The sequence below is a fragment of the Capsicum annuum genome, chromosome 4 (assembly GCF_002878395.1).
Source record: "Capsicum annuum cultivar UCD-10X-F1 chromosome 4, UCD10Xv1.1, whole genome shotgun sequence".
Classification (NCBI taxonomy): domain Eukaryota; kingdom Viridiplantae; phylum Streptophyta; class Magnoliopsida; order Solanales; family Solanaceae; genus Capsicum; species Capsicum annuum.
In genome coordinates this window covers 9,053,106-9,066,360 of record NC_061114.1, presented here as the reverse complement: position 1 = coordinate 9,066,360, position 13,255 = coordinate 9,053,106, and the positions used below count along the sequence as shown (strand labels likewise).

The 13,255-nt window shown below is 31.6% G+C and overlaps 1 protein-coding gene across 4 annotated transcripts; it reads right to left on the bottom strand.

The window, feature by feature from the left end:
- Positions 1–1,945: 1,945 nt before the first annotated feature.
- Positions 1,946–12,592, bottom strand: LOC107868325 (F-box protein SKIP27-like). 4 transcript variants are annotated; one of them, XM_047410660.1, is made up of 4 exons: positions 12,547–12,592; positions 3,077–3,303; positions 2,746–2,820; positions 1,946–2,636 (listed from the first exon to the last, which is right to left on the bottom strand). In XM_047410660.1, the coding sequence occupies exons 1-4, from the start codon at positions 12,575–12,577 to the stop codon at positions 2,427–2,429; spliced, it is 543 nt and encodes a 180-aa protein (XP_047266616.1). In that variant the 5' UTR covers positions 12,578–12,592; the 3' UTR covers positions 1,946–2,426. The 4 variants fall into 4 exon arrangements, with proteins under 4 accessions (XP_047266616.1, XP_047266618.1, XP_047266617.1 ...); XM_047410662.1 differs by lacking the exon at positions 12,547–12,592 and adding an exon at positions 5,479–5,612; XM_047410661.1 differs by lacking the exon at positions 12,547–12,592 and adding an exon at positions 5,392–5,467.
- Positions 12,593–13,255: the final 663 nt, after the last annotated feature.

Sequence of the window (13,255 nt, the reverse complement as noted above, 5' to 3'; positions counted from 1 at the left end):
ATTTAGTAACCCTAAATCCTAATATACTGCTTTGCTTTAGACCCTAACATTAACGTGAAGGTTGCAGCGGCGCTCAACCATCCTTAGTCCTTCAGTTCCTTTGAAATTTCAACATCACCAACGACAGTCGTATACTCAGTTCATTTGTTCAGTTCGTCACTGCCATCGGTGATTACTCAGCGAGGTCAATATTTATGGTTATTTCACGTGTGTTGAATTAATTATATTTGGAAATAAAAAATAGGTTTGAAAAAAAGATTATTTTTCTAGAAAAATCACCAATTTTAAATACTCACTACTTTAATCTTTAAAACCGAAAAAAAAAATTCAAAATAACCGAATCGAATTTGTAAAAATCGAACCAAACCGAAATAATTTTGGTTTAGTTATGATTTTCATTTTCGTCAATCCGAAAATCGAAAAATCAAACCGATATTCAACGATCAAATCGAACAAACCGAATATCCACCCCTAATTTTGAGTGATACGAATGATTGATTCCTTGAGAAATGAGGGGAAAAAAAGAAGTTGGTGTAGTGTAAATAAAATACTACTACTATTTTTTTTTTAATAATCATGATGTCTAAATTTATTTGTGTATATCTCGACTAATTACATATACAGGCGAACCTGTATGTGTTTTTTTGGTGATCCAGCACCGGTTAGATCCGACACAAATTAGATATAATTATATAAATAAAATATAATAATTGGTATAAACTTTAAAAAAGCACCTAGAAAATCAAGAAGATAGTTGGAACTTGGATGCTTTAATTTTCCGGCGAAACCTTAAAACTTTGTGCATTATATGTATGTTGAAACCTCACGAGCATCCACAATCCCTAAATTCTGAATCCACCACATGAGGTACCTATTATCTTTTACATGCAACTTTGTCTTAACTCCGAGCAGCGTAACTACAACAACATACCCAATGTATCTCTATAGGTGAGGTGAGATAGAGACTGTTTCTGCTTTGATCAAAAAGTAAACTAAACAAAAAAAAAGACAAAATTGCTCAATTTTAAATGAAGACACAAGCAAAATTGAACTTTGTTCCATAGGCCAATAATTAGTCCAACCAAAACACTAATGCACACATGCACATTGACAAAGTGTTTGTCTGGTTACAACTTTGGATTCCACATTTTGTCCTTTTTTTTTCTGACAAAGTTCTCTTTCCCAAGAAACATGTTACACAAACATCACATGCTTATCATATAGTTACAAAACAATAATTAACAATAACATAGACAAGGGTGGAGACGATAAAATATATGCAAACCTTACTCTTATCCTGTATTAAGTAGATAGATTGGTTTTGATAGACCTTTTGAATACCCAACGAGATCTCACGAGTGGTGTCTGAGAAGGGGGGAGACGGTAAAATATGTGCAAACATTACTCTTATCCTGTATGAAGTAGATAGATTGTTTCCGATAGACCTCGAAAATACCCAACGAGATCTCATGAGTAGTGTCTGAGAAGGGGGGAGATGGTGAAATACATGCAAACCTTACTCTTATCTTGTACGAAGTAGATAGATTGTTTTCGATAGACCTCTGGAATACCCTACGAGATCTCATGAGTGGCGTTGAGAAGGGTGGAGACGATGAAATACATGCAAACCTTACTCTTATCCCGTAGAAAGTAGGCAGATTGTTCCCGATAGACCTCTGGAATACCCAACACGATCTCATGAATGGTGTGTCTGAGACGGACGGAGAGTAAAATATATGCAAACCTTACTCTTATCCTGTATGAAGTAGATTCCGATAGACATCTCGAATGCCCAACGAGATCTCATGAGTGGTGTCTAAGAAGGGTGTGGAGACAGATAAAATATATGCAAACTATACTCTTATCTTGTATGAAGTAGATAGATTGTTTCCGACAGACGCCTCGGCTTTCTTCTAATACAGTTGGAAGTGAAATTAAGGGTGTGTTTGGAACAAAGAACATACTTTCATTCCATTAAACAGTGAACTTCTCAAATATTTACAACAAAGAACTCTTATGCTATTACATGTACAAACAAGCCACACAACTAATCTTCAATGAAAGGGTCAATGGCTCTGATTAATGTTATAACCATGGTTCGCGTTGCTATCGTGCTTGGTGCCCGTTGTCAATCTGGGACTTCCACTGGGCACTAGGCGCGAACCACGTAAGGGGATGCCATGATGAAGAGAGAGCTTCGTCTATCAATGATCAAATCCGGTGACATTTCTCCACTCATGTCGTTCACTTGACCAAGGTATCCGTTTTGAGTTCCTACTACATTCTCGTTTCATGTACTTTCAAGAGCCGGTAAATGATAATCAAGGGCATCGAGATGTTAGATGTCCGTTTTGAGTTTCTACGATAGCAATACCTGTACATAATCTGGGTTTGAGTTCAGAACTTTAACGTCTTCGCCTACTTCCTCAACTGTCTGATGCAAACAAGGCTACCGAAATGTCAGCCAGCTTCTTCCTGCTCAACCGAGACCTTGCAACCCTCGATTGCATTGGACCATTTGGCGCTGCTTCTAACTCATTGGTATCACCTAACTCCTCCACATCAAGAGCATTCCGCAAAGGAAGTGTCTTTCGGGGTGTGCTGAAGTCAAAATGCCATCCTTTCGCCATCAAGGACTGATCATACATACATAAAAAAATGATAACCTCATTAATGAGTCGACTAATTTAACGCTTCATTAATTACGTAATATTCAACAATACTTCAGTCATAATTAAAGCTTACCGCTTCTCTAAGTGCCCTTGATACATGAAATAACCTCTTTAAATCGTCGTGATCAACTCCACATACTATTTTTATCTGCATAATCATCGGTAAAGGAAACACAATCAAGCTACAATCTTGAACTATAAAAAAAGAATTAGGTTTGAGAGAACATGAATATTAACAAGAAACTTCGCATAAAAAACACAAAGCATATGCGACGCGACAGGTGAGGCTTGCTCAGGTAGCTGAGCACCTCCATCATAAACAGGCAGGTTGAGGGTCCGAGTCATCCTAAAGGGTAAGTGGGAACACGTAAGAAACACGAAAAGGAAATAAATTATGAACTAACCAAGATATCTTTAGGCAAGGCTTCAAGGACAGATTTCTCATTCGTAGAACACGAATTCTGACTGCAAAATTTCTTCGTTGGTGTTGTTGAAATGAAGTCGACGTCAACTGTGTTCGATAAAGTGACTCTTTTTCGCCCAAACGAGGTACTCCTCACAATGCCTAACCCCAAATCTTCACAATTGGTCCCCAATGCCATTTTCTTCTTCTTCACAAGAAAAAGCTCAACTGCAAGATCCAAATATTTTCACCAAATCAGACAACAGAACGAATAACCAATCACTACTATCCCAATAATCGACCCCAAAACTCAGCAGAAATGAACAAAGTATCCACGCTAAATAATGAATTTTCGGAAATGGACATAACTATGATGCAAAACCAATTAGCATTACCAATAATCAACCCCCACAAAACAGCAAAATGAACAAAGTATCCAAGAACCAAGAAACCGAAATCCGATTAAACTCTAAGCATAATCCAACAGCCAAACAAATGAAATCTTTGGAAATGGACAAAACTAGCAAATACCGGAAAAAACCAACTGCAAGATCCAATTTTTTTTCACCAAAGCAGAAAACAAAATGAACAATCAATCAGTATTAACCGATACTCAACCACCAAACATCAGTAAAAACAATAAGGTGACCAACAGCCAACAACAACAACAACAACAATATACCAGTGTATTCCCACCTAGTGGGGTTTGCGGAGGGTAGAGTGTACATAGATCATACCACTACCTCGGGAGAAGTAGAGAGGCTGTTTCCGATAGTACAAGGTGACAAACAGCCAACAAACCAAAATCCAATCAAGTTCCAAGCATAAACTAACACTAGAAGATGAAATCTTTGGGGATGGACCAAACTAAAAGTACCCAAAACCAAATCTTTGGACATAAAAATGAAATCTTTGGAAATATTGACCAAAACTAAAAACACCCAAGTAACCGAAAAAACTAAATCAAAATCAATCTATCAATCAATACCTAAAAGATTGTCTGTATAAGTTAAGCCAACTGTATCAAACAGCAAATGTATATATGCACATAACCAACCCAAAGCTTAGCAAAATGAATGAAGTATCCAACAACCAAGAAAACAAAATCCAGTCTTAAAAAATGCAATCTTTGTAAAAATGGAACAAAACTAAAACCACCCAAGAAATCCAAAACCAAAATCTTTGATAATGGACATAACCAACCCCCTAAAACAGAAAAATGAATTAAGTATCCAACAACCAAGAAACCAAAATCCAATCAATTAAAACAATGAAATCTTTGGAAGTGGACATAACCAACCCCCCACCCCAAAAAAAGGACATAACCATCCCCCAAACTCATCAAGAATGAACAAAGCATCCAGCAATCAAAGCTCTAACCATAATCTAGCACCATAAAAATAAAATCTTTGTAATTGACCAAACGAAAAATTACCCAAAACCATATCTTTAGACATAACTAGCCCCCCAAAACAGCAAAAATGAACACAAAGTATCCAACAAACAAGAAACCAAAATCCAATCAACCTCTAAGCTTAATCTAAGTATCTAATACAATAAAAATGAAATCTTTATATATATGCACCAAAACTTAAAACACCCAAGTAACCAACCAAAACCCAAATCCTTGGAAATGACATAACCACCACCACCACCCACCACCCAAAAAAAGGAAAAATGAACAAAGTATCCAACAAACAAGAAACCAAAATCCAATCAAGCTCTAACCATAATCTAAGTATCTAATACAATAAAAATGAAATCTTTATATATATGCACCAAAACTAAAAATACCCAAGTAACCAAAAACCAAATCCTTGGAAATGACATAACCACCACCACCCACCCCCACCCCAAAAATGGAAAATGAACAAAGCATCCAACAAACAAGAAACCAAAATCCAATCAAGCTCTAACCATAATCTAAGTATCTAAGACAATAAAAAGGAAATCTTTATGTATATGCACCAAAACTAAAAATACCCAAGTGACCAAAAACCAAATCCTTGGAAATGACATAACCCCCCACCCCACCCCACTCACCCCACTCCACACCCTCCAAAAAAAGGGAAAATGAACACAACGTATCCAACAATCCAATCAAGCTCTAACCATAAAAAAATAAAAAAATGAAATCTTGGAAATGGACATTAACCAACACTCAAAAGTATCCAACAATCAAGAAACAAGAATCCAATTAACCTCTAAAACATAATCCAACACCATAAAAAATGAAATGTTTATAAATATATACCAAATCAAAAAAACACCCAAGTAACCAAAAAAACAAATCAAAATCAATCTATCAATTAATACCTAAAAGATTTTGTGCATAAAACAGCCTATGTAAATGTATATACTTCAAAAACAAAAGTGTATAACATGTATATATAGAATACAAACCTTGTAAAAAAATAAGACTAAATTAAAGGGCAAATAATAAAATTGATAAATTTTGAAGTAACGGTTGTTACTGAAGAAGGAAACTCCAACTGCAAAATCCCTCTACTTGCTAGACAGTATACTGTAAAATGAGCAAGTTTTTTCCTTATATATACACACAACTTCTTTTTTTAATTAATTAATAAATAAATAAATAAAAACTTTTTATTATTTGCTCCAAACTATTGTACTCCCTTCGTTTCATAATAAATGAATTATTAAATTTTGATTAAGGAAGACATAAATTTAATACAACTTTTCAGTTTTACCCCAAAAAAAAAAACTGATCTTGTAATACCTTTTCAAAAGTTAATTGATTGTCAAATCATAAGGGTAAATTTGAAAAAAAAAATTTAATAATTCACTTATTTTGAAATACAAATAAATATGAATAAAAGATAACATAATTATAAAAATATCAACTAATTATGTATATTCTTTAAGTACATCGAGAAGCTAATTATATATCTCGATAGATCTAAAATTGAAGAAAATATATTGAAATCTAATTATTTATCTTTATAAAGAAAAAAGTATATTCATTAGATGTATTATGTGTCTCGACTGACTCAAAATAAAAAAAAAATATCAAAAGCTAATTATATATCTTTATAAATGAGAAAATTGTATCTTTACTAAATATATTGGGAGCTAATTACGTATCTCGATAAATTTAAATTTAAAATTTTTAATTTTACCCTTTAGTTGACAAATTTTAAAACTAGACAAAATACTTCTCAATTTTGTGATTCTGAGTAAATATTTTTTGATTAAGTAATGCACATATATTTTCGTCGTCTAATAATAATATCTTTTTAGTTTCTAAATAGTTGTTATAATTTTCTTTTTGAGACTTATGCGGTATAAATTTTAATTAATATTTTAAGTTAATAATTATTTTGAAATGAAGAAAGTAGATATTTACCCTACTCGTCTAATAAATGATGCATATCTATTATTTTCATAAATTTTTTCCTTTCTTTTTTTTTTCCTCCCATACTGTATTATTTTCTTTGCTTCTAAGAAATTATAGGAGTACATTTAAAATGGTAATAAAAGATTGTAAAATAACATAAAGATTCTTTCTTGATATAGAAAAGGAAATCGAATTTTCTTGTGATTCTTTTTTATTATTTTATTTTTTGGGTTATGTAATTAAATATTACTACCAAAATTAAATTTTAAAATTATGTGGTGATTTATTCTGTCCACGTTGGTATGTCGGTGTAGCTTCTATCATGTTCTATAACTTTTAATAAAGGTTATAAAATTACCTTTATAAAAAGTTCAATAATTGAGCAAAATTATTTTTATGAATTGTTTTTTTAATATATTACTATCTATAATAAGTGGGGATAAGCAGGCACGTCTTGGACATGCCTGTGTGTGCTGCCTGCTTTCAGCTGCTTTAATTATAATTTTATTATATTATTCCTAATTAATTATTATAAGTTATTTAAGTATTAAAATTTATATTACTTATCTATAATAAGTGGAGATAAGCAAGCACGTCTTCGACATGCCTATTTGTGCTGCTTGCTTCCGCTGCCTCAATCGTAATTTTACTATATTACCCCTAATTAATTAGTATGGGTTATTTAAGTATTAAAATTTATAATATTTAATAAAAAATATAGAATAGACATAAAATAATAAATTAATATTTGATTTTTTAATTTAACTTGATGTCTATATATGAGACCTATTTATGTTTTTTTCACAAGTATTTTTTATAGTAATTTTATTATATCACTTCTAATTGTTATAAGTTATTTAAGACATGTCTTCTTCGCTGCTTCAATCGTGATTTTATTATATCAACCCTAATTAATTACTACAGGTTATTTAAGTATTAAAATTTTATAATATTTTATAAAAAATATAAAATAGACATAAAATAATAAATTAATATTTAAAATTTTAAATTAACTTGATTTCTTAGCTCATTTATGTTTTTTTCCACAAGTATTTTTTATAGTAATTTGATTATATCGGTTCTAATTAGTTGTTATAAGTCATTTAAGACATGTCTTCTTCGCTTCTTCAATCGTGATTTTATTATATGACTCCTAATTAATTATTATGATCGCATTAGAAAATTAGTAATATTTCATAAATGGACACAAAATGATATGTGTTGACTTTTGAAATTATATTAGTGTCACTTAAATTGGAATAGAAGAAAAAGTATTATAAATCACAATAAAATATTTGATTGACTATCGAAATTATAAAGTGCCATGTAGGTTAACTTTTGAAATTATATCAGTGTGTGTATATATATATATATTGTGAATTGGTTTTGATGGCTTTTTTAGTCAAGATTCATTGAAAATAATCTAAGATCTACGCATATTTTATCCTATTGAGATTCATTTTATGAAATTGTACATAATATGTTATTGTTATTGTTATAATAATTGTATTATCATGTGACGTTTAGCTTTTGAGTATATTTGAATGGTCGTTAATGTTGTTTTTATCGTATTTGGATGGTTGTTGCATTCAGAATGTATTTGAATAGTTGTTAATGTATTGTTTCGTACTATATTTGGATGGTCGTTATATACCGTTTCATAATATATTTGAATGGTCGTTAATATCGTTTAATAATATATCTAAATAGTTGTTAATGTACCGTTTTCATAATATATTTGGATGCTCGTTACGTATCGTTTCATAATATATTTAAATGGTTGTTACATACTATTTTATAATATATTTGAATGGCCGTTACATACCGTTTTATAATATATTTGAAATGATTGTTAATATACCGTTTCATAATATATTTGGATGGTCGTTACATACCGTTTCATGATATATATGAATGATCGTTACGTACCGTCTTATAATATATTTGAAATGATTGTTAATGTACCGTTTTATAATATATTTGAATAGTTGTTACATACCGTTTATTATATATTTGAATCGTTGTTACATAACATTGCATAACCTTTGGATGGTCGTAACGTATCATTTTATAAGTATCATACTATATATTTGAATAGATTATATTATTTTTTGTCATTATGTAATGTCAAACATCGATAGTTTAAAAGAAAAATATAGGAAAAAAGTACGATATAAGGTAAAAATATTATAAATTAATAATATTTTGTCACAAAAAATATTTTTTACAATAATTAATTTTTAAAATAAAATAGAAAAAAAATTATAAAGATTATAGAAAATCTAAGAAAATATTTTGAGAGTAAGGTAGGTGGAGATCGATTCAAGGGAGTTTGTTTTTCCACTTTTTTCTTTTTAAGAAATTCAATTTTTTAATATTTAAGAAACAGTAATTCTGGTTTAGCTATAGATATTGAAATTTTAAATTTTTAAAATTTGAAATTACATGCATTTTACTTGAAGAGAAATTTAAATTTTTGTGAGGGAAAGTGAAATTTCTTTCAAAATTAGTACGGTATTTTTCAACGAATTTTCAAAATTTATAACCAGATAAATATTTGCTGATAAATTTACAAAATCTTATCCAAAATATATGGTCAGACATTAATTTATTTCTAGAAAATTTTGGACTAACCAAAAATGGAGAAAAGTTAAAACAATTTTCTATATAAAAACATATCCTAAGTGAAAAAAATATGGATATAAGACATAATCTTTGTTCATTCTACTAGGTGTATGTTGGGAAAAGTACTACAATATTGATATTGGAACTGAATTAATAATAGTAAAAGATTTGTCACAAACACTGTGTTGTGGCAAGCCACTGCCTTGAAAGCGATTTCGGCCCGACTCCGGTGCAAATCCTTCTAGTCGGTCGCTCCCTAAGGTTCCACAGCTACTTCCAAATACGTGCACTCGTAGCTGGAAGTTTGAAGGTTGCCTAAACCAATTGCCCAAAATAAGGAACGTAGGAAGAGGAAAGGAGGAAAATATTTTTCTTTCTTTTGTTGTGTATTTTGTTCTCCAAAGATATGTGTTTATATAGGATGCCAAAAAATTGTTTGCAAGAAGAGTATTAATGGCATTAAATTATCATTAAATCAAAGTATAATTAAATCAAGTTTATTACAGACTTTTATTTTTTCATTTGGAACCGATATGTAGGTTCATCTTCTTGATAACGGATATTTTTTTCCTTTATTCTTTGCATTACAAAATGCTTTATGAAGCATTAACTCCACAATCCCCCACTAATGCAAAGATAAATAATATGAATAAATTTTGGACAAAAGGAAGAAACATGTACTTAAGCGTCAATATCTCTCGATTTGAATTGACACGTAGTGATATGAGGCAACAACAAATATCCAAAAAGTGAAGTACTCTTGAACTAGATGGACATAAGTTGAGACCCCCACAACACATACCATATTCTTGATTTTAAGCAACCTCCGCGATACTATAAAGTTCCTTTTATGGTCATGCACACAAACCTTGAGTCTCATGGGTGCTCTAGAAAGATAATCTAAGTCTTTCATAAAAAGGTGACCAACCTTTTACACTCACATAGGTGATCCATCAAGTCTATCTCATAGACCATCTTAAGGCTATGGATCATTAGGAGCAAAAGTAAGCCCAACCTTATAATACACTACCTCACACCATAAGGATAGGATATGTAGTGTTTATTGACGGCCTATATGGTTTTGTTTGACCATAAATAGGTATCCACCATATTACCTCAATCCATGGACTTTAGCCCCATCTCCCTCGGCGATTCAAGGACCATTTTTCTTGTCAAACCCCTGGTCATAGGATCCGTCAAATTTCTTTCGGATCTTACATATTTCAAGAAAATAACACTATGTTTCAACAATTGTTTAACTGCACCATGTCTGATGCGAATGTCTCTTTTTACCATTGCATACATTATTTTTAGCAATCCCAATTGCCGCCTATGAGTCACAACGTAAAGAGACTGGTGACATTTGTCTTCCCCATAAAGGCACATCTGTCAAAAGATTTCTCAGCCACTCAGCTTCTTGCCCTACCAACTCGAGAGCAATGAATTCAGATTTTATAGTAGAACGTACTATACAAGTCTACTTTGAAAACTTTCATGAAATAGCACCTGCAGCCCAAGTAAACACATAGCCACTGATAGAGCTAACTTCATCATTGTCAGTCACCCAGTTTGCATCATTAAAACCTTCTAAAACAACAGAAAATTTATTAAAATGCAAACACCAATTCATAGTACCTCCCAAGTACCTTAACAAGCGATGAAGAGCATGCCAATGTTCATTACTGGGATTATGAGTATATCTACTCAATCTACTAACAACATAAGCTATATCAGGCCGAATATAGTTCATGAGAAACACTACACTCCCAATTATTTTAGCATATTCAGTTTGAGAAATACTGAAATCTTTATTCTTTTTCAAGTGTATGCTAGGATCATAAGGAGTTCTCACTGAAATTATATCAAAACAATTAAACCTTTTCAACATTTTTTCAATATAATGAGACTGACTCAAAGAGAAACCATTAACATTTCTTTTGAATTCAATTTCTTCTTGAATACCCACTTGTTACTTATGGGTTTACAACCTTTAGGTAAATCATACAAGTCTCATGTGTGATAAGAAAGTATAGAGTCTAATTCACTTTTAACAGTCTCTTTTCAAAATATCGCATCTATTGAACTCATTGCTTCATCATATGTTTTAGGGTCTTCTTCTATTAAGTAGATAGACATTAATTCATCATTTAAAGTATCGATATCAAAATTCTCAGTTAAGAAGATGGTGATAAAATTAGGACCAAATCTAGTCTCAGTTCTACGTCTTTTCCTCCTTCTAAGTTCATTTTCATGCTTATTAGCATTAACATCAGAAGCAGGCATAACATGGGAGTTAACAGACACAGATATAGAAGTATTATTTTGCATACCACTAGGCACATCATTTTTCAAAGGAAAAACATGCTAAAAAAATTTTGCATCTCTAGATTCACAAATAGAATAATCATTTAAAGACATAAATCTACATGGAACATTGTTTTGAGAATAACCAATAAAGACAGTATCAGAGATCTTAGAACCTACATTTACTCGTTTAAAATCAGGTAGACCAATCTTAGCCAAACACCCTCACACTTTCAGAAATTTCAAGTTAGGGGCAAATCCTTTCTATAACTCATATGAGGTCTTGTCTAAATTTTTATGAGGGACTCTATTAAGAATATAGCATGCAGACAAGATAACTTCCCCCACATATAGTCAGGTAGACCTGAGCTTAAAAGCATAGAATTCATCATTTCCTTAAGAGTTCTATTCTTTCGTTCAGCTACACCATTTTGTTGGGGAGTATAAGGAGCACTAAACTCATGGATAATACCATTTTTCTCACAAAAATCTTTTAGAGTTTTAGTATTATATTCACCGCCCCTGTCAGATCTAAATCTCTTGATTTTTCTGTCTAATTGATTTTCTACTTTTGCTTTGAATTTTAAAAATATATTTTCAGCCTCATCTTTAGACTTAAGGAGGTATACCTTAGTGTACCTAAAAAAGTCATCAACAAAAGTAATGTAATACTTCTTTCACCTTTACTAATAGTGTTCTTAAAATCTGTTAAGTTTGAATGTACTAGTTCAAGCAATTCGATCTTTCTACTAGTAACATATTTAAAAGGTTTCTTAGCATGCTTTGCTTCTACACACACAGGACATTTAAAAATATCATCAATATTTACTGTAGGAATTAATCCCATTTTTTTAAGTCTTTTAATAGCAACAATATTAACAAGACCTAACCCACCATGCCATAAATTAATAGACTCAGCAATATAAGCAGAATTAAGAATATTTGCATTATTGCAATCTCGTGATCAATGTTCAGTACAAATAAGCCCCCACTAAGGTATCCTTTCCCAATAAAATTTTCTCCACGAGAAATAATTATTTTATCAGCTTCAAAAACAAGTTTAAGGCCTACTTTGTTGAGAAGTACTCCAGAAACTAAGTTTCTACGGAGCAAGGAAACATACAGAACATTGTTCAAGGATAATATTTTTTCAGAAGTTAATTTAAGTAAAAAAAATTCTTTACCCATAACTCCAGCAGTAGTGGAGTTACCCATGTAGATGCACTCTTCATCGGTATATTCCTCAAAGTCATGGAATAATTCTTTGTTAGCGCAGAAATATCTTGAAACGCCTGTGTCCAACACCCAATCAGTCTTGTTAGCTATCAGATTTGTCTCGACGATTACTGTAGCAATTACTTCATCACCCTCGGTAAGATAAGCTTAGGCATCATCTTGTCCTCTCTGTTTTAGTTTTTGTCCTTTTCTTAGATAACATTGGACAGCCCTGTGGCCAAATTTTTCGCAGACAAAACAAGGCCCCTTTGATTTTTTAATTTGACTCTCTGGCTTGTTGAGATTATTTTTCTTCTTCACTTGTTCCTTACTATGGACATTCTTTTGTTTGCCTCCATACCTATATTTTTTAATAGTACTAGAAGATTCAACAAGATTAACTTTAGAAGAATTAAGAGAAAGAGCTTTCATCTTATCTTTAAGACGGTTTGCCTCCTCTGTTCTCATGAAACTGATAAGTTCTTGGAGAGTTAAATTCTTTTTCTTACGTTTCAATTGATTTCTGTAATCACTCCAGGATGGTGGAAATTTTTCAAGCAGAACATTAACCTTAAGAATCTCACACATCTTCATGCCCTTATTTAGAATATCAACAGTTAAATTTTCATATTCGTGGACTTGTTCCATGATTGATTTATTATCAGTCATTTGAAATTT

Excerpts from the sequence above, each read along its gene's own strand:
- LOC107868325 (XM_047410659.1), bottom strand. The coding sequence starts at position 3,803 with ATGTACACTCTACCCTCCGCAAACCCCACTAGGTGGGAATACACTG. Across the intron at positions 2,821-3,076 it reads CCTTGCCTAAAGATATCTTG|ATAAAAATAGTATGTGGAGT; the intron begins GTTAGTTCATAA and ends ATGATTATGCAG. Across the intron at positions 2,637-2,745 it reads CAAGGGCACTTAGAGAAGCG|TCCTTGATGGCGAAAGGATG; the intron begins GTAAGCTTTAAT and ends ATGTATGATCAG.